This window comes from Amaranthus tricolor, chromosome 14, assembly GCF_026212465.1.
Source record: "Amaranthus tricolor cultivar Red isolate AtriRed21 chromosome 14, ASM2621246v1, whole genome shotgun sequence".
NCBI classification, from domain to species: Eukaryota; Viridiplantae; Streptophyta; class Magnoliopsida; order Caryophyllales; family Amaranthaceae; genus Amaranthus; species Amaranthus tricolor.
This window is the reverse complement of record NC_080060.1, coordinates 9520596-9547976: the sequence shown is the minus strand read 5'-3', so window position 1 is coordinate 9547976 and position 27381 is coordinate 9520596. Positions and strand designations below refer to the sequence as shown.

The following is a 27381-nucleotide window of genomic DNA, read 5'->3' as shown; positions in this document are numbered from 1 at the left end:
ATAGAATTCTATAATCAAAGTATATACCCCAATATTTTAATATGTACCATTACATTTAAATTTGTACCCCAACATTTTAACAAAAACTATGAATCCTTTCATTTCAATAAGTACCCCTAGATTTTGATGGTCGGCAGTCTGCAAAAAAAAGGCCAGGGGGACAGACTGGGAATGGAATTCGGGAATGTAAGTGAGTAAGACTCTAAATTAAAACTAGAATGAACACTGAGAATACGTCCTTTATATTGTCAGAGCAATAACAAATATCTTTCTATCCTCCAAGATGAAGTATAATAAAAGAAATCAATTTAAACATAGGGAAATTCTATATGGCAAATGTGTTAGAGTGAAATATGAGTGATAGTATTTTTTTTAATTTTTTTCTACATGATAGCAATAAGATTTTAATTTTACAAATTCTGAAGTAAATTCCGTTAAATAACATCAAATTCCTTTAATATAACTTTGATATTTTTTAAGGAAATTTCATGTGTTAATCGTGAGGTTTTTGGATTTTCACGTGGTAACCAAAAATTTTAAAAAATCCAAGCAGTAATTTTGTGGTTTAGCAAATTGTTCCACCGTGACCTTTTCGCACACAAAACGTGAGCAAACGTTAATTTCGAACCTTAAGGGCTACTGTACGCCTATTTATACGACTTACCATTTTAAATTCAATCAGTTTCAACCTTTTTCCCCCAAAATATAAACCTTAACTCTATCATATTTCATCCAAAAACCTTAAGCTTACCACATAGATTTTACATATATATATATATATATATATATATATATATATATATATATATATATATATATATTGTGTTTAATTTCTTTCAAACCCATCAACAGAATCCTGAGAATCAAGCTCCGTCGCACCATTTTCCTAATACCCAAAATCAGAATTATTAATCTCCTCTTTTGCATCAACAACTTACTTAAAATTCTTATTAATATCGTTAATCAAATCAAGATATTTCCTTTTCCACCCAATCTCACATAAGCAAGAAGGAGGGTGTGCTGTTTGCTGAACCTATCAAGAAGAACAAAAATGTGAGTATGTTCAGCATGTTTGACTAAGTGTGAGGCCATTAATGCCGCGCGAACATTCTAGCGAGGAGGAAGAAGACTGCTACAATCAATTTGAGACAAAAGGCGAAAATGAACTGGATTAAATTTGGCGATGGCAATACTAAGTTCTTTCACCAAAGTATTTGTCGCAGAATCAAAACTAATAGAATTTCTCATCTTCATGTTAGTGGTTGCGATATCACTGATCCTGCTTTGATTCGTCGGGAATTCTTTTTGTTAAATTCTAATCTCTTTGCACTGAGCATTCAGGGAGGGGGAAAATTAATTTGGATATTGTTCGTTCTGGTCCTATTATGTCTAACACTCAGAGAGACTTGCTTAATCTTAGCTTTACTAAAGCAGGGATTAAAGAGGCTTTATGGAGTATCCCGGATGATAAGTCTCCTGGCTTGGATGGTTTCAATAGTAAGTTCTAAAAAACCTTCTGGGATATTGTTGGGGAGGATGTTACCCAAGCTATCTCCTAATTCTTTTTTAATGGTAAAATGTTGAAGTCCTGGAATATTATAAATATCACATTGATCCCAAAAACTCAATTCCCTTCTCATCCAGGTGACTTTTACCCTATTTCTTGTTGCCATGTGCTTTATAAATGCATTGCTAAGTTAATTTGCTCAAGACTCAAACTAGTTTTGGATAGTATTATTAATTAGGCCCTAGGTGCATTTGTAGCAGGTCGGAGCATTATGCATAACATTTTGCTTTGTCGAGATCTTGTAAAACAATATTCAAGACAATAATGTGCTCCTAGTTGTCTTCTGAAAATTGACTTATGCAAAGCTTATGATACTATGGATAGGTCGCTTCTGAAAGATATGATGGTTGCCCTGAATTTCCCTCTTCACTTTATTCATATTTGTATGTCTTATATTTCCTCTACGAGTTATGTTCTCATGATTAATGGTTATTCTGCGGAACCGATCAAAGCTAAACGAGGTCTAAGAGAAGGTGATCTTCTGTCTCCTCTCCTTTTTGTTTTTGGTATGAAATTCCTTTCTTGTATCTTAAAGAGCAGGGAAGGTAACTATGGTTTTCATTCCAGATGCAGGATGCTTAAGTTCACTCACCTTTGCTTTGCAGATGATTTGATGCTTTTTTGTAAAGGGGACATCTCTTCTGCTAGTGTTTTACATCAATGAATGCTCTTGTTTTTTAAAGCCTCCGGATTGCAAGCTAATTCCTCCAAATCAGTTCTGTATACTGCAAGTGTCCTTTCTATTATTAGAGATAAATTAGAGACCTCACTGGCTTTACTATTGGGTCTCTCCCTTTTAAATACCTGGGCATTCCTCTTTCTTCTCGAAGACTCTCTATTGCTGATTGTGAGCAACTGGCCGATAAAATGTTGGATAAAATCAAGGGTTGGAGTGCTATGCATCTTTCATATGCTGCTCGTTTGCAGATCATTAACTCCATTCTGATGGGAGTCTCTGCGTATTGGTGCCAAATTTTTATCATCCCTAAGGGGGTCATAAAGCGTGTCAATTTCATATATAGGGCTTTTTTGTGGCATTGTGTTGCGGAATCCAACAAGCCTGGCCTGGTTAAATGGAAAGAGGTTTGTCAACCCAAGAAAGTTGGGGGTCTTGAAATTCGGGATATGTACTTATGGAATCAGCTAGCTATGGGAAAAATCGCCTAGCACATTTTATGATGAAAGACTTGCTGTTTCATGTGGTCTATACAAAAGTGGGCGATTGGAAGATCTCTAATCCTCCATTACTACTAATTGGGTTTTAAAGAAGCTATGTTTTATCAAAAGTGGACGAGACTCAAAAGGTCAGTTGGCGCTCTACGATTTGGAACAAGCTCTCTATCCCTAAAGCTCGCTTCTGTTGCTGCATAATGGCTAAGGGGGAATTGAAAACCAAGAGTAAACTGAAGCTCATAGGAATCACTGATGATGACCTCTGCCCTCTATATGTTGCTGCGAAGGAAACCTCTGATCATTTATTTTTTGTTTGCCATTTTAGTTAGCGTTGCTTAGAAGGATTGAGACAAGGGATGAGTGTTCGATTCAAGCCTCTAGCCCATATGGACTTCAGGAGGCATAAGTTGAACAAAAATCAACAATACATTTTGGCACCATTTAGCCTCCACCATCTATTATATATGGCAGATGAGGAATATTGTTGTTTGGGATAATGTGGTTCATTGACCTGAGTATGTTGTGTCATGCATCCAAAAGGTCATTCGCGATCGACTCTCTTCCTTGTCAGCGGATTCTAATCTGGAGCACTTATTGTCAAGACATTAGCTATTGTCAAGACATAAGTTAAATTTGACCACGAAGTTATTAGGCATTACACTTGATGTATATTATTGTCCCCATTAATGAAGCTCCAGGGATGCTCGTTAGTAGGATTCTTACGTTAAAATCGTACATCTGCTATATCTAGGGGTGTTTAATAGGACGAATAAGGATCGGGTCGGGCTTAAATAAATATGGGTCGGATTAGCTAAGGGCCCTTTAAATTTAATATAGGCTTCAAATAAGCCGGGCTTTGAAAGCTCGGCCCGACCCATTACGCCCATGTTTATTACCAAAAAACATTTTAATCTCCATTTATCAATTTATAACAGTTAAATTATCATTTATAATAAGTAAATTGAAAAAAATATAATAATTCTCGTTCACATTGTCATTTATAAAATTCAAATTATTCATTAATTATACTATTTATAAAGGCCCGTTTCCTATCTTTATTGAGCCCTTTATAGCCTGTTTAATTTTAATTATAGTAGAACCCTATTTTAGCCCAGCCCATTTTTCAGCCCGACCCTTACATGGTTTTTTTGCTCATTTATAAGTCAAATTATTCAAAATGAGAGCCATACCCAATAAACACCCCTAGCTCAAAAGTAGTAAGCTAGCTAATAACTCAATATTTTACATGGTTTTTTTGCTCATTTATAAGTCGGTGTGTTTCAACGCCATTTTGTATTTTCAATTGTAATTTACGCTAAAATTAGAGTTTTTGTATTTCCACTTGTTTTGCAGATTAATAAAAGGTTTTCATTGAATAGTACAAAGTTTTGTAATCATGAAAATGTCAAGCAAGAAATTTAGATCAAGAAAAGGAGAAAAGGAACTATAACCTCAGATGGAAAAAAAATTTGAGGACAGTCTCCCTGAATTTAAAAATTTTTCCAATGACATTATATGCCTCAAACAAAAACCTAAGCAGGAGAATACGCCGTATTACAATAGTAGTCTCCCTGAATTCGCGTGAGGCAAGCCCAAGACACATAAGCGTTAAATCCATCTTTTGTAAACAAATAATTCTATCTTTTAGGAATTCATGTAATTATACAAACCATTTGTGTCACTCTTTTTTCCTTAAGCCTTTTTTTGGAGATAAACATCTTCAGAGGTTTTCATCATCATCATTGACTCAATAAACCATTTGAAAAAAGGGTCTGGTGAAAAGAGGTAACAGAAAATTCATACCCATACCTCCTCTAAAGAGAAAATCAGAGGAGTAAAGTCAATTTTATCCCCAAATAGTGAGAGCCGGAGGTCTACATCTACAGTATTTCATAACTGAACATGAAACACCAATTTCAAAATCCACCCAATAACCCTAACGAACACCTCTACCTACATCTTAACTATCAAGCTAAAAGGACTATCTCAACAATTATGAGCACATTACAAAGAAGATATATCAAGTTCAACTGCAGTAAATATGTATAAACATTCTTCTTTGTAATATATGTAATTTGATTCTGGAATCACTATATTAGTCAAAACCCAGATAATTGCCTTCTTTGTAGATTTAACTCTAGACAAAAAAAATTTTTTAAAAAGAAAAAAAAATTAATGTTAAAGGTATTGAGCTTGTATCCTTTCTCGATTCTGCTCCCACCAAGTTTTTGCATGAACTTCCCCAAACTTTTCGCGGCTGCATAACCATACATCAAGTTAAAAATGTAGTAGAAGTTCCAAGGATCAAGAACAAGATTCCCTAGATCTCCTTGCTAATCGCAAATAACAAATCAAAAAGAAATTAACTGACGAATTATGTTACACTGATCAAAACAGATTAAAAGTATATAACCTGAATCTGACACGGCGAAGTTCTCTAGTGCCATCAGCAAGTTGTCTAATGGTAATATAAACACCAGGCTCGTCCTCTTCGATCCATTCTGTTTCAAGTTCACTCGCGTTACTAACTGATACTTCATCGTCTCTAGACGAGGTAGTTATTCGCGATGGATCCATATTCGGCCCCCCCATGCCATAACCACTTGAACCTGTTGCTGTATTCTCAGGATGAAAAAATGATTTACTGGCTGGTTGGTAGTAATTTCTTGGTATCCATTCCTTGTTTGTCATGGGACTTTCCATTACTGATCCAACTCTAGTGAAAGTGGAATCTCTGGGCTGTAAACAACACATCACGGTATGAATTAGTAAAACCCAACATGAAAATTGTCCAAAATGAATGAGCAGCTTGTTCCGAAACAGCTTATTCATAACAATAAGTTGTTTCAACCAGCTAATTCACCAAACACTTGAATTGGACGGTTTGACCAGTCTATAGTTATGAATAAGTTGTTTCCGAACAAGCTGCTCATTCAAAATCGGCTTCTCAAACCAGTAAATAAAATCAGCTAGTCAAATCAACCATTGTAATCAACTATCAGCTATTTGCCAAACACCATTCTTAAATGAGACGGTTACATGGTGAAACTATCTCTATTGGACTGGCCCGTGTATATAAGTCTATTAAAGTAATCAATTATAGAAATGGGCTAATTATATGAATTTGTCTTATGATAAACGATCTCATACAAGAGAAGTTGATATGAAAATTATTAGATATTGATGATCACAATTCACAATGCAAGGAGTATTAGTAAATAGTAACCTCATCATCTGATCTAGCTGGTGTCTCAAGAGCTTTTCTATTGAATCTTTGAACATTATAAAGTTCCATGATTCTATCATAATTCTCTCCCCACCATCTTTGAGCTTGCCACTTATTGAACAAATCTCGACTGCAGCAATGAATTACCCTCCGATGATGTTAGTTTTGAGCACGAAATTAACAAGACTACATACACTTCCTGCACTTAATTTCATACCTGAATCGAATTCGTTTCAAGTCGTTTCCTCCATTAGGAAGAGAAACGAATGTTATATGCACGCCTGGCTCGACTTGTGCCATCCATTCTTTGGGTTCATCCTCATCCTCTAAAACGAAATCACTAGCAGCAATAGAATCGCGTCCTATAGGACTTCTGTCGCCACCATAGCCCCCGCCAGCAAACCTAGAATGTGATCTTACACCGCGATGGTGTGTGCTGCTTGTAAAATCCCATGCTGGTGTGGAGCTTGAGCTTCCAGGTTGCATGTAAGAGTATCTGCCCCCTTCTGAAGCACTGTCATTATCATAGTCCACATATGATCTCTCGCGTCGCCTAAACTCACTAGAACTCGTATATGGCTTCGATTGTTTAGAAGTTCCCGAAATTTTCAATGCCATATCTTTTATCTGTATGCCATGCCATCATATACAAGATCAGAGCAAAGTTAACAGTTAACACACACCAAAATTTGTAGATATTATATTCAAAAGACGGATCCAAATTCAGAACAGATCAGAATCCAACCATTAGTATTATATGCAACCAAGATGTATTAATGAATTTTTAATTTGGACTTTTAAATAAGAGTTCTTCTTTGATTTTTCCATTGAAATGGTATATGTGATTGAAGAATTAGAGAAAGGTTGGCTAACATATATACTCAATGGGCTACTCCTCGTACTATAAATTGGTTTTAGGATGGAATCTCATTAGGTTTCTATTTAGCTAACTCTCTTATCCGGGTCTTGTTGTGTAACAAAAACTAAGTCAATAGACCACATAAATCAATTGCAATTACTCTTTTGTTCCCACGAGTTTGCGTATTCAGGCTATTTCGGTTTTGAAATTTTCACAAGCTGAGTACATTTATCCATTTTCCCTTGTGTTTTACTAGTTGGTGCATAAGGAGTCAGACTTGTAACTGTAGAGGAAAGTATTACCAAAGGTAAATAGTACAATCTCTTAAGAGTAACTTATATCTTGTTCTCAGTTCCCATGAATCTGATAGTGTAAAAAGAAATTGTTTCAGACTCACTATATTGTTAAAAGAGCCTCACTTAAACTGTTATATCATTTTGAAATAGTTGCTATATAAGTATTTTTGGTATTTTTTATTATTTTATATTATTTTATATGTTGTGCTAATGGGTAAGAAAAAAATAATCAAGTGAAATCTAATTTGAATTGTCTAATTGCGAATTTTCACAATATTAAATTTTTATAATTTTTAGTTATGTTAAACTCAAGATATAAATAATCAAAATAACGCATTAAATTGCGTAATAAAATGAAATATAGCAAATATATAATAAAATAGAGAAAGTATAAGAGTAGCTGCAATGCTATTCAGACCTAGTATATACTCCTACTATACATGAAAATCCCATAAGGGTGTTCCGACTGAATTTTTGAAAGAGTTATTCCATAAGGGTAGTTGCGACGTTCGTTTTTTGAAAAATCATAGTTATGATGGGTAAAAATGACGTTAAATTTCTTTTTCGGTTAATGTGTCGGAAAATAGACGAATAAGTACTTATTTCGACCGGATTTTCGAAAGAGTTATCCCCATAAGGATAATCGTGACGTCCGTTTTTTGAAAAAAAAAAATCGTTATGATGGGTAAAAAGAACGTCAATATCCTTTTCGGTTTACGTATCGGAAAATAGGCGAATAAGTACTTGTTTCGACCAGATTTTAAAGAATTATTCCATGAGGGTAATTGCTACATCCTTTTTTGAAAAAAAAAAATCGTCATGATAAGTAAAAATAACGTCAAATATCTTTTATTTTTATTTTGTTAATTTATGTGTTTTAATTTTAAATTATTTAAAAATACAAAGACTAATGAGATACTGCCACATAGACAACTTAATCTCTCAAATTGGTCAACCCTAAAACTTAACGGTCAATTAATGTTTTCCATTAAGCGGTAGTCATTTGCAGAGAAATATATTAGATTAGGTAGTTTTTTGCCAAAAAAAATACATTAAGTTAAATTTTTGCAAATAGACCTATAAATTAGGTAATTTATTATAATTTTTCCTAATTTTAAATATTTTTCAACCAATAATTAGTTGCTCTTTTTTTTTTCTCTAATGATATTTTCCTACTTTTTTGATCCACTATTATGTCACAATAAAAAAAAAATCAATGTAAATGCGACCAATCCAAGGCTTTTCCTTTTTTGCATTACTCAAGATGGTAGTATTTGATAATTTGCTACATAAATGGTGGACAAGAATTCAATAGTGGGTCATCTTGAAAACACTTGCAATCTTTAAGGATTTGGCCTTGCTTTTCTACGGTTTTTTACAGCTATGTTTGGTAGAAAGAGATCCATATATTTTCAGACAAGGGGCTAAAGTTTTAACTAATTATAAATAAAATGAATTTTTGTCAAAAATAATCCCAACTTGATTCATTTATTCAAAATGATTTAATGCTTTTTGTATAGATTAACTCAAATATTCCATATGATCAGAATATAACATTCTTATAATAATCCGAAATTTTCTTTATTTTCTCAAAATATTCTCAAATTTTTTTATTGAAAACCATGTTAGAGTAAATAACATATCCTAGAGCCTCAACCATTAGCTTAAACTTTTAGTTGATTTGGTTCCTTGACATGGTATCAAAAGCCAACGTGACAAGAGGTCACGGGTTCGAATCTCAACCATCCCTTATTTAAAAGTGAAATATTTAGCGCCACCGTATGAAAAGGGCTTGTGTTGTTGCATCCACACTTCTAGCCTAAAAGGCTCTTGTGTGAGGAAACGTGTTAGAGCATATAACATATCTTAAAGCTTCAACCATTAGCTTTAAGTTTTTAGTTGACATCATTTCTTTACAAATCATACTTTAAATAGTGTGAATTATTGTAAATTAATTAATATACTGGGGATTATTTTAGTGAATGAATCCTAGTTGTGATTAGTTAAACAAATTTTCCCAAGTAAATATTGACAAAATAAAAAAATATAAAAATGATTAGATTAACATAATAATATCTCCTAGAGTACTCAATAACAAAGTTATATCCAATCACATCTTAGCTTTGTGAATGAATAATTGCAACGTATATAATGTAGTGTTTGGGAATGGATATTTCATTTTAAATTATGGATTTATATTATGAAATCACAAATAAGAATTTGAGAATGACAATGTTTGAGTATTCATTCTTAAATTCTCAATTTTAATTACTTTAAAAACAATAGTGAAATTTGATCCAATTCTAAATTTGAAAAATTTTTAATTTGCCAAATAATAAATTTAAACCAATTCTAAATTTTCAAATGAAACCATGGTTCCCAAACATGGCATTGTATGTTTTGAAAATTCAACTATCAACTTAAATTTTTAATTAAATTGTATGTTTTTGATTGAATTTGTCTGTTTTTAACATAATATCAAAAGTCAATGTAATGAAAAGATAATAAATATATATATATATTATATTGATATTTGGTCAGGTTATAAATGCTAATCTATTTTTTCTCCTTATTTATAAACATTTTACCTCAATAACAATACACTTGGACTTCGTATCGACAATTAAAATCAATTCATTGTGAAACATTAGGTTGTACCAAGACGAAATGGTGACAAAATAGATATTGGTACAACAATTTAATATAGATTATATATGATTAATGAACAATACAAGGAAACCCATCAAGTAAATATACCATATGTACTTCCTCAATTTAGTTTTATTGCTATAAAAAGATTTTGTATAATAACTAAAATATTGGTATCTTTTTATTAAAAAATTATTATAACTTCTGAAAATACAAATGTACGTAAAAGTTAATGATGTATGAGTAAGGAAAAAGACAGAAGTAAAATAAACATATTAACGTAATAAGTAATTTAAAATAGTTGAATACGAAAAATATAGCACGGGATTATATAATAGTGATTTACTTATTTTATCTAAAAATGTGCTTCTTTTGTATATGGATTTCACTTGAGGATAATTCAAACATAGAAGTACAAAACTTCTGAGCCAAGTAATCTTAAAGAGATTAATGGATTTAAAATAATTATCGTGGCAAATGTTACTCCCACTATCAACCCACTTGTATTGCACCAACCAAAAAGGCAAAACCCAAAAAATAAAAAATAAAAAAAAATAAAAAAAACACTACTCGTCTAGATTGGAAATTGGAACCATTTGCAAGACTTGTAAATTTGGGATTGATTATGAATGGACCACCAACCCCAAGTTTTAATGGGAAGCTTTGAGGTCTAATTTGATTGGTACTGCGGTGCTACCTAGCTAGCTAAGGTCTACTCTATCTATCTGCAAATATTGAAGTCCTTTTGTCTATCTATCAATCAATGATCTCTAAAACTGAACCATTACCAAATAAGGAAATGAAATAAATTGAATAAAACAATTCAAAGTAGAAAATGTTTGTTTCATTTTATTGCGTACATTTGCCAAAATATATATTGAAATCTTAATATTGCTAACGGTGTGTAACTAAAAATTATAGAAAGTTGATAGACGAATCAAACAAGATTTCACTTGACTATGTTTTAACTTATAGATTAAAAATGAAATACAAATTAAAAGTAAACTGTGAATAGTGTTAAAAAGCAAATGGAACAAAGTTTGAGATAGTACAAATTAAGAAGAACAAAGAGATTAATGAATTCTAAGGCTGCTACAACTTAATTCTTCCACTAAATAAAAAGAAAAATTACTTTAAATAATACAATCTTTCGTTAATATTCCTACAATAATATAATTTTTTATTGACTATGAATAACACCTACTTAGAGAGATTTTTTGCTAAAATAATATCAACTTAATTTATTATCTAATTTGCCAATTTTTTTGTCATATATTCTCCTATAATTTGATATTTAACATATTTGAGATATTCTAGGAAAGCACCATCTTAAGTTGGTATTTTCTATAATTAATCAAAAGTTAGTATTATTATAGAGAAATATGAAAAAAAAAATTGTATTAATCTTGGTAATTTTTCAAATAAAAAAATAATACGAGACATTAATGAATTCTAAGGCTGCTACATTTAATTCTTCCACTAAATAAAAAAAAATAATTTATAAATATTCATTTTTTATGATATATAGGAGTAGTTCTAAATGTAGTAATATATAATAGTAGTATTTTTTTTATAAAATATGATATTACAATAAAAAATTATCACTAAATTTTTATTCATCTTTTGAAAGATAACTTGCGTTGAGGGCTATCAATATTATTTTAGATTTTTATTAAGTATTATTTTTCCTATATAGAATAGTAGTATATCTTGGTATATCTTGTTATCATTCCTCAACATTCCTTTAGTAAGATAGACTAGAGAGCCCACCAAAGTTGGAGTATTGTTCTTCAACTTCAACAAATCATGTTAAGAGTAGTGGAAGTAAGGACACTACTGGTAATCTGGTATGGGCAAATATTGAGAGTAAACTTGCAAGTACTCCCTCTGCTCATTTTTGTTCTCCCCTTATTTTTGTCAATTTTCAAAATAATTTTAGAGCTTTTAACATCTCATAAAGAATTATATTTTCTTTGGATTTTAATAGTTGGTATAGTTCCTATAGCAACTACTATTCATCAGCTGATCTTATTTGACAATACTTTTTTATGTATAATGTGGAGTAAAATATAGTCAAATGAGATATTGTTTGATTCGTTTTAATACATATTTTCATAATACAAAATTTTTTAGAATTTTTTATCATATGAAATTAAAGATATTAAAGATTAAAATTATACATTGCATAGTGTGAAAAACATAAATGTAACAACTACTAAAATCAAAAGAATTATATAATGATAAAAGTGTATATTAAGATGAATCTGACAATATCTCACATTAATATATTTTATCTTCTATTTATAATTCAAAAACCTTAGTCAAATTTATATCTCTTTATAATTGAATATTCTAGATGAAAAAAATACTATCGAACAAAGAAAGTATATTTAAATAATGTAAAACATTGATCCAATCATAAATGAAATTATGCTTTTATTTATCTTCATTGTAAATCCATTATATCCCTTTTCCTTGTTTAAACATTTCGAATTTGGCTCATAATCAATGGCTTTAGTTTAACTTAATCTATTCCAAAACTAGATGAACTTAAAAAAAAAAAAAAAAAAAAAAAAAAAAAAAAAAACTATGCTATATTGTATACGATTCTACACAAATTCTCATTTAAGACGGTATTACGCTGAGACAGTTTTAAATTAAGTTAAATAGCTCGATAAAATAATAAAAATAGTAACTTTTATACTTAAAATACTCACATTTAATTGCTTAATGTTTAAGATGTCAAAAAAGACGTCTAACATTGAAAATTGAAATTAACACTTGATTAAAAGCAAAACTTGATTAAAAGGAGCAAATGCAAATGACGGAGTAGTATGTTAAAGTAATTACTTTTTATCCCCCTGGCCTGCAACATTCTTTGGTCCCTCTTAGCTTCCCCATGTCCCCAAATAGCACGTGACAGAACAAACTGGGGAAGCGGGCTTTAAAATCAATTCACAAATAAGGAAAAAGTAGCTGCCAAACACAGATAGATACTTCCTCCGTCCTCATTACTTGTTCCAAGATGATTGTTCCAATATGATTTTATTGTGAGATTATTATTTTTGGATTGATTTAATTTAGCTTATAATTTTAAAATAAATATTTTTAATTTTAAAGTGATCAGTTACAATTTTAAAATGGTTAATTATAAATTTAAAGTGATCACTTAGTTAATTAAAATGATCACTTACAATCTTAAAGTGTTGACGTAGAGTTTTAAAGTTATTATTTACAATTTTAAAATAATCATTAAAAAAAATTAATTATATAATTTTGTCTCACGATGAGACGATTTCATACAAGAGTTGTTGAATATTTTTTGGCTTTTTTATTTTGCATCATTTCTATTTTTAGATAATAATCCGCTACTTTCTTTTGATATTATTCATAAATTTTAATTTTCTTTTAATTTCATCTACACAATTTATTTTCACTTAATTTATTGCCAAAAAATATCCTTTTTCTTACAAAGAACACAAACTTTTTGTTTGCAACTATCCTAGAGGCAAAGCATAGTGAAATTTTATGAACAAATAAAAATATATATTAAAAAATTAGAAAAAAGAAAAAAGATGAAACCTGGGCTGTGATGCCTTTAACAGATTCCTTAGTATTTGGTGTGTTATTCCCACTTCTTCCTTCTTCTTCTCTATCGTCTGTTTGCTTTGCGCACGTTATACATGTTAACATTTTTACTCAATTTTACGCTTTGGCTGTATTAGTTGATGTTTACGCCTGCATTTTCCAATCATATTAAGAATTAGAATTAAAAAAAAATTACCTTATTAGATTATAAATTTATAACTATTTGAATTTCATTTAAAATATTTTCTAAAATATTAATCTCTCTGTTTCATTTGTTTTTTAACGTTTGTCAATGCACTAATTTAATATTTAACAGCGATAATTGTGTATAATTAAAAATTATAAAAACTAGATATTAATAAATCTTTTGTTGAGATAAATCAAACAAGATGTCATTTGACTATGTTCTTATGCATGGAGTAAGAATAAAATACAAATTAAAAAAAATTGATAAATAGTAACTCAAAAACAAATAGGACATTTAAAAAGAAACATTTAGAATAATACATTTATCTATTGTAGAAGATATTCCATCTTCTATAAAATTCAAAATAACTATTAAATATATTACCTAAACTTATGCAGTAAGAGAATAGGTTAGCAAAATCATTTATGAAAATTAAAACTAATATATCAATAATCAAATGAATAAATCAAGATGAATGGGCCTTTTTTTGCCAATTGGCAACTATGAATAAGCATGGGTTCAAACTTCAAACATGCCAAAAGAGAAAGGACGGAATCTTTCCTTATGAGTTTATAGAAGAATAGTATGATAGTAGTAATATGGAACCCACTGAATTTTATTTCAAAAAAGAAAATAATTGATACCAAGATAAGCACTATTTCATACTTCATAGTTCACACCACCACCCCACACACCACAAATAGAAAATAAGTAGTAGAGTATATAATTATATTTTAGAGCTAAATAAAATGATATTTTTGTAGAATTTTTTATTTCAAAATATGGGATCGTTCAAGTACATCAATAAAAACAAATTATTAGTAATGTTTGGAAAACAATTAATAGCCGGTTACGGTGGTTGATTTGACTAGTTGATTTTACTAATTGGTTTGACCAACTTCTTTTGAATCCGTTGTTATCAGCATTTCGTTCAAAAACAAGTTATTTGTAACAATAAGTTGTTTCAGTTAACTAATTTACCAAACATTAACTTGATCATTCAATCTTATATTTGTATCAAAAAAAGCCTAAAATTACACAATAAACTATTTTGCCAAACACTCCCATGGTGTAAAATTATTAATGTAAGATAAATAAGTCATAGAAAAACATACAATAACTTTTTAAATCCCTTATTTAATGTCTAAATATTATGCATTTAAAACCAGCATGATCAATGTAATTTAATATTGAAAAAATTACTTTAAATACTTTAATTTTTTATTGATTTTCTTACAATAATTTCAACTTTTAATTAATCTTAAATAATCCCAACTTTTGGGTGTATTTGCTAAGAGTAATCCAAGGTGACCTATGACCAGTTTTACAAGTTATTTTTGGAAAAAAATACAATAAATTAATAAAATAAAATTAGTTTTAAAGAAAAAATCTGGAAAAAACAAACTCAACTCTCTTCTCCTCCATTACCACTTACCAATGCTCCACGTATAACAACCCACATCTCCCTTCTCCATTTGTGAGCAAAAGAATATTCTTGGGTGAAAGGTTCTTGTTTTGATTATTTGTGATAGCAACAATGACATATATCAACCAACATAGCTCAGATTGATGCAATGAACAGAGGTCCAACATTCACAATAATGAACAGGACAATAGTACCTGCAAATTTCATGACATCAATCTCTCTAACACTAAGCTTCTTAATGGGCTCATGGATTGCAAGCTCCTCAAACAGTGAAACAATCTCAATTATAATCTATGGAGATATTGGGTCATCCATCATTGCACTCAAATACATCAGTATTCTCTTATTTTTCTTACTCGATTTCACTTGTTTCATCCAATCTTCGTGGTGTTATGTTTAGGCTAATCTCATCCTTCAAAACTTATCTTTGCTTTGGCTATGGATCCAAGTTTGTTAGGGGAAATGAGGGAGGGTGGGTGGAACAATGGGCGTTAAGGAGGAAGTGTGTCAGAGTGGAGAGAGGATTGGGTATTACGGGTGAGGAAGGAGAAGGTAATGAGGGAGGAGAAACAGAGAGTTGATTTTTATTTATTTTTTCTTTTTTTTTTTGTTTTTAAAAAATTAGAACTATTTAATTTTCTTTTCTTTTCAATCAAAATTACCTGCTACAATGGGTTAAATTTTTGCAAGTGATGTTTTAGAAAAATATTCATCAAAGCTCAGATTATTCATGGTTAATTGAAAGGTGAGATTATTATGGAAAAATCAATAAAAAATGAGATTATTTTAGATAATTTTTCCTTTAGTATTTAGGACTTTTTACGAGTCTTTTATGATTAATTACTTTACACATATTTTAAAACACTCCGTCAACATAAAAACATCATAACTTACAAGTTAAATATAAAAAGTTAAAAAATTGAGAAAATCCCTCTTCATTCCTAGGAGTAACTATTTTTAAGTTTACCAATGATGGGAAATATTATGAGTATCTTTTTGCTAGTTTAGGTGCTTTAATCCAAGATTAAAATTGGATCAACAACATAAAAATCCTGATTTAAAAATAATATCATTCTAGATGTTGATGCAACTTTAATCCAAATAAAAGAAAAAAAGTAAAACAATCAGTAAAGATATGCACTGCCTAAATTGGCACAAAATCTTGGTCATTGAGGCAAAAGAAACTTGGTAAAAAAGCTCATCTTCCCTCCTCTAATCTCAATGGATCTGGGTCCAAAGATTAAGTATGTATCCATATAATTAAGTGGGTCCATATTGATATTAAAGAGGTGGATAAGTAAATTATAATTAATATTTTGAGCTTCCCTCGAATAAATTACATAGAAAAAAGTGGATGAGTTATCAAGGTATAAGTTGGCCCATATCATAGCACACCAAGTAGAGAACCAGCTCATCCTACTTAAGCAAAACCCACAATGCAACTACTTCTATTATATGGGGCCATATAATATGTTCTCTCAAATCAATTCTATTATTAAATGTTTATTAATTGTTATATTAAAAAACAAAACCCAAAACACTAAACTACAAAAATAAATCAATAAATAAAGAACCAAAACAAAGAAGACCTTTTCCTGGTCATTTCTAGGCTCTAGAATAGTAGACATGTTCTATGATCAAGGCTTATCAAAACCATATCCTCATTGACTTTTGGTTATATGGTCAATCATCATATATTGGCAATTCAATTGTTAATGTTTTTAATTATATATGACAATAGCAACATCAGAATCTTAATTATAAAAATTTGAGAACAATTATATATTTCAAATCAGAGTAATTAAAAATTATAAAAAATTAATATTAATAAAATTTACTTTGAAATAAATAAAATAAAAATTTAATTTGCTTAATTTATAAATTAAAAATAAAATACAAACTATAAATAATTGCATAAAATTTCAAATAGGATATTCTGCAAGAATGGAAGGGAATACCATTTTGCTATGATTGATTTTGTGGGAAATTTTCTCCCATTGGTACTAGCCTACTAAGGGTATTATGTTAGTCTTATCACAATGATCATACTCTCTTTTTTATTATTTGATCATCCATAAATTTATTATTTTCTTCATTTTAACACTTATTTTTATCATTATTTTTTTTGTTTTATTCTTCACCTTAATTTTTACTTCTACTAAATTTCACCTAAAAAGTATTAGGTGCATTCTTAGAGAGACATAAAGAGTACTATTGTGCTATTTGAAAAGGTTATCATGTTTTTGCTTACTTCTCTATTTCTTTAAGATTGCTACTAATAGTGATATTTTTTCTCATTATGCCACTCACTCTCTATAAGAAGTAGTCTCAAAAATACACAAGTAGTATTCTTGCTTTGTGAATAGCTTCTTTTTTGAGCATTCATAAATTGTTTCAAATATTTATCCAATCAATTTAAGACTAACATGATCCAAATTAATACAATACCACCTAGCAATTTGACATTTCTACTCCCAACTCCAAGTCTAAATTAAAGGGTTCATGACTCTCATTTACGCATAGTATCTTAATTATTTTCCTAACAACTCATTGATAAACAAATGGACCACTAACTAAAATGTGTAGTTCTAGTTCTTAATTCAAGTACTCTTAATATTATATTCTCACTTTTATTTAAACCTCCCACTTCCAAGAATAAGTCGAAAACATCAAACATACTCCTATGATGAAGGGAAAAAGATAAAGAGAAATAAGCAATCTCGGGATCAGAGACAGATTGTTTGTAGGGCTGGGGAAAACCTCATATTATTAAAATAATAAAATACTAAATTTGTGTGTTAGAAGAAAAATTAAATTTTATTGCTGAAATTAAAAAAATGTTAAAATATATGCATTAGATTAAAAGAAATTAGTAATATTATCAAAAAATAGATATATTGTAAATTATTAGTAGATTAAAATAATAAATAATGTTAAATAAATATAACAAATTTTATGAAATCTCTTTCACTTAAACAATGTCATATGCTCGTAAATTGCGAATCGAAAAAAGCAAATTATGATCAATTATAAGCTATCTTTTAACTAATTTAAGTGAATAGAACAAAGACAAACTAACTAACAATTCATATTCCATTGCAATTAACTGCTCAAGATAATTTTAAAAGAAGGAAAATTTTAGCTAAGTAAAGAGTGCTTAGAAAGTGGTCCACTTCTCTGTTCTATGTGCATGCTTTTGCCTACACTTTCCCTCATATATATCCCATAAAGAATTTTAACATTCTTTTTTAATATATTTATTTATTTTTTCACTTATTTTTACCTTACTTTGAATTTTCCTATATGAATGATTTTAAAAAATTTAAAATTTATGTCTATTTATTTGTACTTGTTAGTAGACATGTTGATCCATGCCACTATTTTGTCATGTTTTAAATATAATATTTGAGTCAGACAATTATCATATTTTATGTGTAAATATGTAAATTTGATTTATTTATGTAAGTTTGGATGAGTCCAACCTCATTATAGCTTACATGAGACATATATACTTTTTCTTTAATGCTTCCAATACTCCTAAAAAATTACTAAATAGGCATATTTTTTTTATTAATGTTATCCACATTTTGTTTTCTTTCTTTAATTTCATCTATCCATCTCCTTATTTTTCCTTACGTTCTCACACTATTTTATACTTTCTTTGTTTTAATATATTTGTTATATTGTGCTTTTTGACATTATTTATCTTTTAAACTTATTTTATTTATTGCGGCAAATGTGTAGTTTGAATAACATAGTCAGGTAGGATCTTATTTGAATCGCGCACACTTTCATAATATTAAGTTTTTATAATTTTTAATATGTATAGTTCAATATATAAAGAATCAAAATAAAATATTAAATTGCGTAAACGTCAAACACAGTAAGTATGGTGAAACCGAGGAAATATAAAACAATTTTAAAATTATTAACACTCCCCTTATATTACTCTTAAAAGGACTAATAATGTACTAACTTCTACTCTTTTATGCTAGAGTATGTACATACTTTAGTCTTTAGCTATTTTAAAGATTAGTACTCTCTTTTTTCCTATATCGTTTTCACGGTTAGACTTAAAAAGTTCTCACAATATGAATTGTATGGTGCAAATTCAATTAGATAGAGGAGAGTACTAATCAAAATAGAAGAAACATTAAAATCTTTATTGGCTTGTGTTATAAATAAATCAATACTCCATTTCTTTCAATTTGTACCACATTTCATTTTAATTTGTTTTATTTATTTTGTATCATTTTTATTTTAGCCAATAGTCTCACCATCTTTCTTAAAAAATTTTAAAAAAATTGATATTAATTAATAACATTAACTCTAAATTGAATAAGTAAAATTTATGTAATAAAAAAATCCAAAAAAGGAGTACTTCCTTAATGATGTCTCTATCAGACCATCAAGTTACTCCAAAGAATCTCCCTCCCTAACCTCGATCGTGGAGAGTTTCTCCACGTATTTGGGCTACTTAAAAAAGAGTATAGTATTAAATAAAATAAAATTCTAAACAAAGAAAAAAGAGTTTTTGAAAAAATTTTACGAAGCCAAATATTTAATTTCGTGACACAATTTTTCGTTTTCTATTTTGAAGGTTAATTTTGGGATTAAGAGAAGATTCTACATGAAAAGACAAAATTGAAGTGCAATTACTTCCCACTTTTTTCTCACTTTTTGTCATTGATCAAAAAAAATTGTGTATAGGAGATGAGGAAATTTTTATTTTATTTCTAAAGTTTAGATTATAATGAAATTTTAGTAACATTTTTATAAAAATATAATTCAGTAAAAAATAATTTCAAAATATTTTTTTTTAAAAAAATATCTAACTAATAAAAATAAAACATAACTTTAAAATTTCCCTATTTCTATGATAAGGACAAAGACCTACAAACATATACGAACAAAACAACCAACAAATATACTCCCTCTTCCTACCATAAATTTACAACTTGTCTTATATAAGACCATCTTATAATAAAATAAGCTTATATACTTTTTAATTTTCTCTAATTAATTATTTAAATAAATTTTCATTTATTACTTTCTCCATCTCTCAAAATTTACAATTATTCTATTTTAAAAAGTTTACTTATTTTACTATCATTTTCTCTTTCGAAATTAATTAGATTCATCACATTCTTTAAGTGTCATTTATACATGTAAACTCTTAGCATCATTCAGAATTTCAGATAATTCAATCAATTCTGTATTCCTTATTCATTTAGCAGTTCACCCTATTTATTTATGATGCATTACCATTGTAACACGGAAATTTCAAGAAAAAAAGAGTAAGAGGAGAATATGGAATGTCTAGAGATTGAACCCAATTTTTAAAAGTAGTTTTTTATTTATAATTAAATAAAATAATTTTTCTTACTTTTATCAATTGCTACAAATAGATATTTCTCCTCACAAAATATCACTATTTATAGCAATTAATAATACAAGAGGAAGTATATATTAAAATTAACTACTAAAAAATTGTGTAAAAAGAATTGGGATTAGTTGTGGTTAGTATTAATATAACAACAACTGACAAATATAATCAATCAATTGAAAGAAAAAGCCAATAAAACAAACTTACCAACTTCAACCGCAACACAACGCACGCCTTTGTCCTCCTTGTTTTACCTCCCAATATTATCTGCTAACTCTGTATTTCTCTTTTCAGAATTTCTTCTTTAATTTGCAGAATAATTATAACAATCCATGTTAAATGTCGGAAAAACGAAAATGCAACCAACATTTACTGCTCCCTTCACCAATTTTTTTTTATCTAATCTCAGAATGACGTCGAATTATTTCTATTTGAATTTATGTAATCTTTGCTAAATTAAAAAATTGGATGAAATAAAATAACGCGAAAAAAATATTTTGATCTTGGAATATTGGAAATGAATTTCCGGATATTTCGTTAATTAAATGTTTTATTTAATTTAACGAAGGATTTTTTGAATGGCGAGAGAATGAGCAGAATAAAAAAAGAAAGAAGAGCACTAATGAAATGAAGCCAAGCTATTTAAATAGCGAACGATAACGGCGTTGTTTAACGGACATGTGGGTTACCTTCTTTAATTTGAAGAGGGACTTGACGGTAGCCGTTAAATTGTATACTGAAATGAGAACAAATGGGGCAGGCCCATTTTTAAAAGGGAACAATATGGGCCCATATTTGTCGTCCTGAGGTAGCAGAAGTTCTTTATTTCCACGTGTCTATTTCTGATTTGCTGTTATCACCCCTGATGAAATTTAATACTAAATAATCAAATTAGTACAAATTGAAGTTGATTAAATGTGAGTAATTTGACAGTTGATGGAATAAGAACAATCCCATTATTTTTTTGGGGATTAATTTGTGATTAAAATATTGGAGGGTAGGGTGTAATTTTTAGGCATGCTAATCATATAGAAAGAAAAAGATTAGCATCATGTGATCATGATAAATCATGCCATTTAATGAAGATTAGAGTGTTTAGAATTTTGGTGGGAGACATTATAATGATATGAATGGTGATAATAAGGAGTAAACAATGATTAAGTTAATGGTGCAAACTGTGATGGGGTTTGCAAAATATGTTTTTGGGTTGATTTTTGGTTTTTAGCTTATGAATGATTGTATGTGCTTTTTTTAAAGAAAAGTGTATTTTATGGATTTTAAACCAGCTGAAAAATTGACTTTTAATTCAAATTCAAACACAAAACTCGCGAGAGATGATCTCATATTGAGATCCTTTATATGGGCCTGCTCTTCCAGATTTTAAAAAATAAATATTTAATTTTGACATTACAAGTATCAATTTTGACTTTAAAGGTATCAATTTCAACTTAAAGTAAACATTAAATAGATCAACTAAAAAAAAATTTCAATTTTGACCTATACGTGATTAATTTTGGCGTTATACTAATCAATTTCTACCTAAATATGTTTTTTTTTCTTCACAATTTCAGAACTGAGGTAATAAAATGGTATTATTCTATGGAATGATGAATGTTCAATGATAGTAACACTATGAATGATAGTGTTAAAACATTGCACAGTACAAGTACTCTTATTCGATGTATTATGATGGTTCTAATGGAACATAAAACTACTTGTACTCTTTAATCATCAATCAATAATAGTGGTATTGCTCTTCTCCCAACAGCTTTTGTTCATAATGGACTTGAAAATAAAGTTGTAGTTGAAGTTGTAGTGTTTGCTTACACTGGATGTGAAGGTAGAGGAAGCGTCGATCTCGACTTATGTTTGCCAATTGATTCAATGAATGCTATTGAAAATAATTTTAAAAAAAAATTCAATTTTGATCTAAAAGTAATCCATTTTAGACCTTAAAGTGATTAATTATGATTAGTTATAACTTATAAAAAAAATAAAATTTGGACCTTAAAGATATTAATTATGACGTTAAATAGATTAAATATTAATCACTTATGAGGAAAACTATAATTGGGTCGATTGGGCTATCAATTTCATATTTAGACCGTCGCTCGCAAGAGCGACTGAAATTCAAAAGCTATTACGAGTGGTTTTTCATTGATTATTGGTTTTTTCGACCCATATCTACTCTTATAAATAATAAGAAGTCAACAAAATTTTACTAAATATCTTCGTAATAAGCAGTCAACAGACGATTTTAATCAAATAGCAGTATTTTATTTTACAAACGTTTGAGTCATGTAAGGTAGTTTTTTTAAAAATTAATTATATTAGATAATTTTTTTTAAAAATATTATATGTCAAGTAGTTTCTTGTTCCTAATTTTTATAGTTGACGGATGAAAAGCGAAGCAAATAATAGCTAGGTCATCAATATGTATACGACCTAAAAATAATTCTGCAACTATGTTTGATATACTTGATATACCCACTCATGATTAGTTAGGTTGGAGCTATGATATTCAGTATTAACAATGTTGACCAAACTAAACAAAACATGATATGTAGTTGGTATAAGAATTTTATTCTTGCACTTTGTAATAAAACTATTTTGTCCGTTTTTAATATACTTGTGATATTTCTTCACAAAAATATTGCTATTAATGACAAATATTTTTAAATGAAGGTAATAATAGACAATGATATTGTACAATTTTTGTTTATATTCTCGCAATTAATTTGATACTCCCTCCTATTCACCTTAGGAGTCTCATTTGACTTTTCACGGATTTAAAGAAGAGTTAAAAGTGGGACCCTAAGGGTAGGAAAGAGAGTGGTATAATGGGTTTTTAATGCAAGGGAGGAAAATTAGTATGGGTAATGGAGGGTATAATTGAAAATAAGATAAAGTTACTAAGGGCATAAAAGTCAAAACCCATACCAAAAATAGAAATGGAACAATTAAGGTGACTTAACCATAAAAGAAAATGGGACACATAAGCTGAATAGGAGGGAGTATTATTTTTAATTTGTGTAGACTAGAGAATTTTACATAAAAAAGAGAAAATAACTCTAATGATGAAATTTTCAAGGCCTTAAACGAAATATTATTTTTGGTCCTATGAAAAAATATCAAAAGCTAATGTTAATTAAACATTTGAGAATGCTTAAAATTCTCAATGTTACTTCTATATAATAAAACTCAAGACTAAAAAAGACCTCAAGTGTACATTCGTTTGAATATATTATCAAACTGTTAAGTGTGCATAACTCAACTTAATTATACTCCTATTGAAATGTGAAGACTAAAAGCTTCTAAGTTGTTTTCATTGCAAGAACTTATTATTTGAAGTGTTAAGTATTTAGAGCATGTCGGACATAATTGAAAGGCGTAAATAATAAATTAAGAAAGTGACAACGAGAACCAAATGACGGAGCTAGAGCGTGCTGCTCATTCAAGCAAGGTCATGCTTGTTCGAGCATAGTTAGGGATGACAATTCACTCCGAATCCAACTCGATCCGAGGAAAAGGTTATCCGGCTCCAACTCCAACTTCACGATCCGAATCCGAGTTAGAGACGGACCGGAGTTTGACCTTATTAAAAATCCGACACTCCAACCCGACTCCGACCATGAAGGAAATCCGACTTTGAATTTAACTTTTAACCCAATATTTTGTTTCTTTAAAACTCTAGACGTGACTAATTCAAGCTCTCTCTCATACTAGTTGTAATTTTCGATTTTGAAAAACTACTTGGTATTTTTATTTAGATCAATCAATTAAAATACGACAAATCAGATCAAGAGAAATAAAATACACCAAATCAAAATGCGAGAAAATTTAGTTAAATTGTAGTATTAGGAATATTTCTCATGTTAAACTTGAATTCAAAGTACATATTTTTTTGTTAAATTGTATTTAAAAAATATATCTTGTTAACTTCGTATGCTTTAAATCATTAGTACAATATCACAACGATAAAGTTTGATAATAATCCGACTCCATATCCGACTTCGTTGGAGGTCCGAGAGTCCGAGTCGGGGCAAACTTGGAGTATGCATAATCCGACTCCGAGTGGAGGTGGACTGAAAAAAAAAAAGTTTGTATAAAATCCGGAGCAAAGTCGGAGTATGTATAATCCGAGCCGAGTCCGACCCATTGCCATCCCTAAGCATAGTGATGCTCATGAGCACTTTGTGGCTCATTCGAGCACTGCTATCTGGCCTGGCAGTTTGTGAAACAGCCCAAACCAGCGTAAACAATATAATAGTATTGTCTACAAAGTATAACGGAAGACTCATAGAAGTCTGGGCTGAATCCGACTTGTGGCTCGATAGCCACAGTAAACCAATATTGGAGTATTTAAAACTCTTTACATAATTAAGTGAATATTATTTACAAAACATTATAAAATTATTGCAGTTTAATTTACAAATATCTAATTTACATTTGTATTTCAAAAAGAAGTCCTCGCCTCGCACATAACACACAATACAAGTAGACATCCTCTCCACATCAGAGCTAACCTGAAAATGGATCTATCCCCATAAGGGATAGGCCCCCATCAAAGACTGTCAACAATTGAATCGTTGAGTAATCCGACAAACTATCACATTTATATACAAGTCATTAACAAAATCTCCAATCAAATTCTTTGCTCAATTGGTGACTACCTAAAACATTATTTTATCCAAATCCAAACTCTTTTAAAAACACCGTTTGGTATCGACATAAATACGACTATGAACCTTTTAGTTCATAACGAATCAAAACACGGCTATAACTTTACAAGTTAATAGCAAAATCAAAATACAACTATTACTTTATAAGTCAATAGCGAACAATACGACAAATGAAACATATGATTTCATTGCAAAACAAACAGAACTTTATATACCAAACGTATTTAATCAAAACCCATATTAAATCAATAAGATAATAACACTTAAAAATATGGGAATATATATGGATCGTCAGGAAGTAGCCTTAATCTAACTCCTGAGAACACGGGTGATCGTCATCACCGAAAATACGGTTCTTGCAAAAACGAAACGGGATCGGGGGCTTGAGACCGATTCGAATAACCATTACCTATTAACAAGTTATAGGATTTCACAGTAATCCGGATATAAATATCTGTTGCCAATTCCCAAAAATGGACATTTTTCAATGTCGAACATTTTAATATAAAACGAATCAATAAATCACTTGATTTTTCTTTAAAATCAATAACCATAACTCATTTTCATAGTACAATATATTTAAAAGCTCATATTTATAAAGCTGTGAACATACAAAACATAATTTGATCAAGGACAAGAAGCAAGGTCAAACAAAGTCAAAATTCAAAATTTCAAACACCAAAAATTATACAATTTTACTCAAATAACAACAGCAGTTTACAACACCTTATAAAACATAACTTGAACGTTAAAATAGGTAAATTAAATTTAAAAGAAAGTAGTTTGCTTGTAGGTTATCTTTATGAATAAATTCTTCAACCAAAAAATCAGATTAGAAAACCAAAGAACTTCATTGATGCATTTGAACAAACACCTTGTATACATCAACTTATAACGCCAAAAGATAACAATCCAACCTCCCTTTCTACATCACCATCAATAATACTCAACAAACTCATACTATTCATAATTACCTAATAAAAAAACATAAAATAATCTTAGATACTTGATTAAAGAAATACCCAATTGAAATCTCAATTTGAACAATTAATCTCATAATTAATTATTATCGATTTTCATGACAGTCTGTTAGTATTTTGTACATAACTCTCTCATATGAACACATTTTGGGCGATTCAAGTGCTCACGCGACCATGACTCGGAGCTCTACAATTCATATAAGACAACAGAACATGAAAACGACCAGAAGATGCTCGAAAATGGAGGATTACAGAGGGGAAATAAACTAGTTAAATGAATGAACTTTGTTATTTACCTTTCTTTGTAATAAAATAGAGAACACATAAAATGAGATACAAATGGGAAGGAGGTTAACTCAATGATCTTAGAATCTAGCTTGCATGAATTATTTATCAAGGAAAGTAGATGAAGAAGGTTTTCAGAAACTTTTGTTTTGTTTTTCTAGGTGAAGCCGCGTTTTTTTTTTTTTTTTTTTTTTTTTCTAAATGACACATATCATCATATGTGTCACCAAAACCCCTATCTTGATTACACATATATTATTATGTGTCTTTAACCACAAATCAATTTAATACTTCTCAATAAATAACAATACCACTTAAAATTCGTAATTGTATATTTTATCCTATATTGCAAAAAATATTTGACTAAAATAAATATTGTGGGTAAAATAAAATAGTCTTATTATTTTACTTTATTCAAATGTCACTTTAAATAAAATGAAGAAAACTTTAATTACGAGTTAAAAAAATTAATAAAACAAATTATCATCTGTAAAATAATATTATATCAAATTTTTATCATATAACTTACTTTGTGTCCCAAAATAATCACGACTAATACCCAAATGTATTAAGATATTTTACTAAGTCCTAATAAAATATCACGCTTAAGAAATACTAATCCCAGATACACTTAATTAATTACAATTAATTAAGCGGCTAATTTTTGGGCTATTTCAGTTTGCTTCCACTAGTGGAAAAAACCTTATTTGCTGCGGTTTTTTGGTCATAATATGTTGCGGTTTTGGCCCCAAGCACTAGTGATAGCAGCAGATGACCTATTTTAAATGCTGTGATTTTAAACCGCAGCAGAAAAGTGCACTATATGCTACGGGCATCCCAAAAACCGCAGCATATAGTCATACGCTATATGCTGCGAGCCTCCTTAAAACCGCAGCATATAGTGTATGACTAAATGCTGCGGTTTTAAGGAGGCCCGCAGCATTTATATTTATTTTTTTTCTTTTTTTGTTTAATACTATTAAATAATCCAATAATGTACAATGTAATAAACAATGATTAATCCAATGATAATCACCAATTAACACCAATAATCTATTTGTAAACTCTCGATTGTAT

The 27381-nt window shown here is 29.5% G+C and overlaps 1 protein-coding gene across 2 annotated transcripts; it reads right to left on the bottom strand.

Moving 5' to 3' along the window:
• Positions 1-4420: 4420 nt before the first annotated feature.
• Positions 4421-20941, bottom strand: LOC130800297 (protein BREVIS RADIX-like). 2 transcript variants are annotated; one of them, XM_057663753.1, is made up of 7 exons: positions 20565-20935; positions 14981-15165; positions 13353-13508; positions 6184-6593; positions 5967-6096; positions 5154-5479; positions 4421-4997 (listed from the first exon to the last, which is right to left on the bottom strand). In XM_057663753.1, the coding sequence occupies exons 3-7, from the start codon at positions 13461-13463 to the stop codon at positions 4919-4921; spliced, it is 1056 nt and encodes a 351-aa protein (XP_057519736.1). In that variant the 5' UTR covers positions 13464-13508; positions 14981-15165; positions 20565-20935; the 3' UTR covers positions 4421-4918. The 2 variants fall into 2 exon arrangements, with proteins under 2 accessions (XP_057519736.1, XP_057519735.1); XM_057663752.1 differs by lacking the exon at positions 14981-15165 and having other exon boundaries at positions 20565-20941.
• Positions 20942-27381: the final 6440 nt, after the last annotated feature.

Excerpts from the sequence above, each read along its gene's own strand:
- LOC130800297 (XM_057663752.1), bottom strand. The coding sequence starts at position 13,463 with ATGTTAACATGTATAACGTGCGCAAAGCAAACAGACGATAGAGAAGAA. Across the intron at positions 6,594-13,352 it reads TTAAAGGCATCACAGCCCAG|ATAAAAGATATGGCATTGAA; the intron begins GTTTCATCTTTT and ends CATGGCATACAG. Across the intron at positions 5,480-5,966 it reads CAGCTAGATCAGATGATGAG|CCCAGAGATTCCACTTTCAC; the intron begins GTTACTATTTAC and ends TGTTGTTTACAG.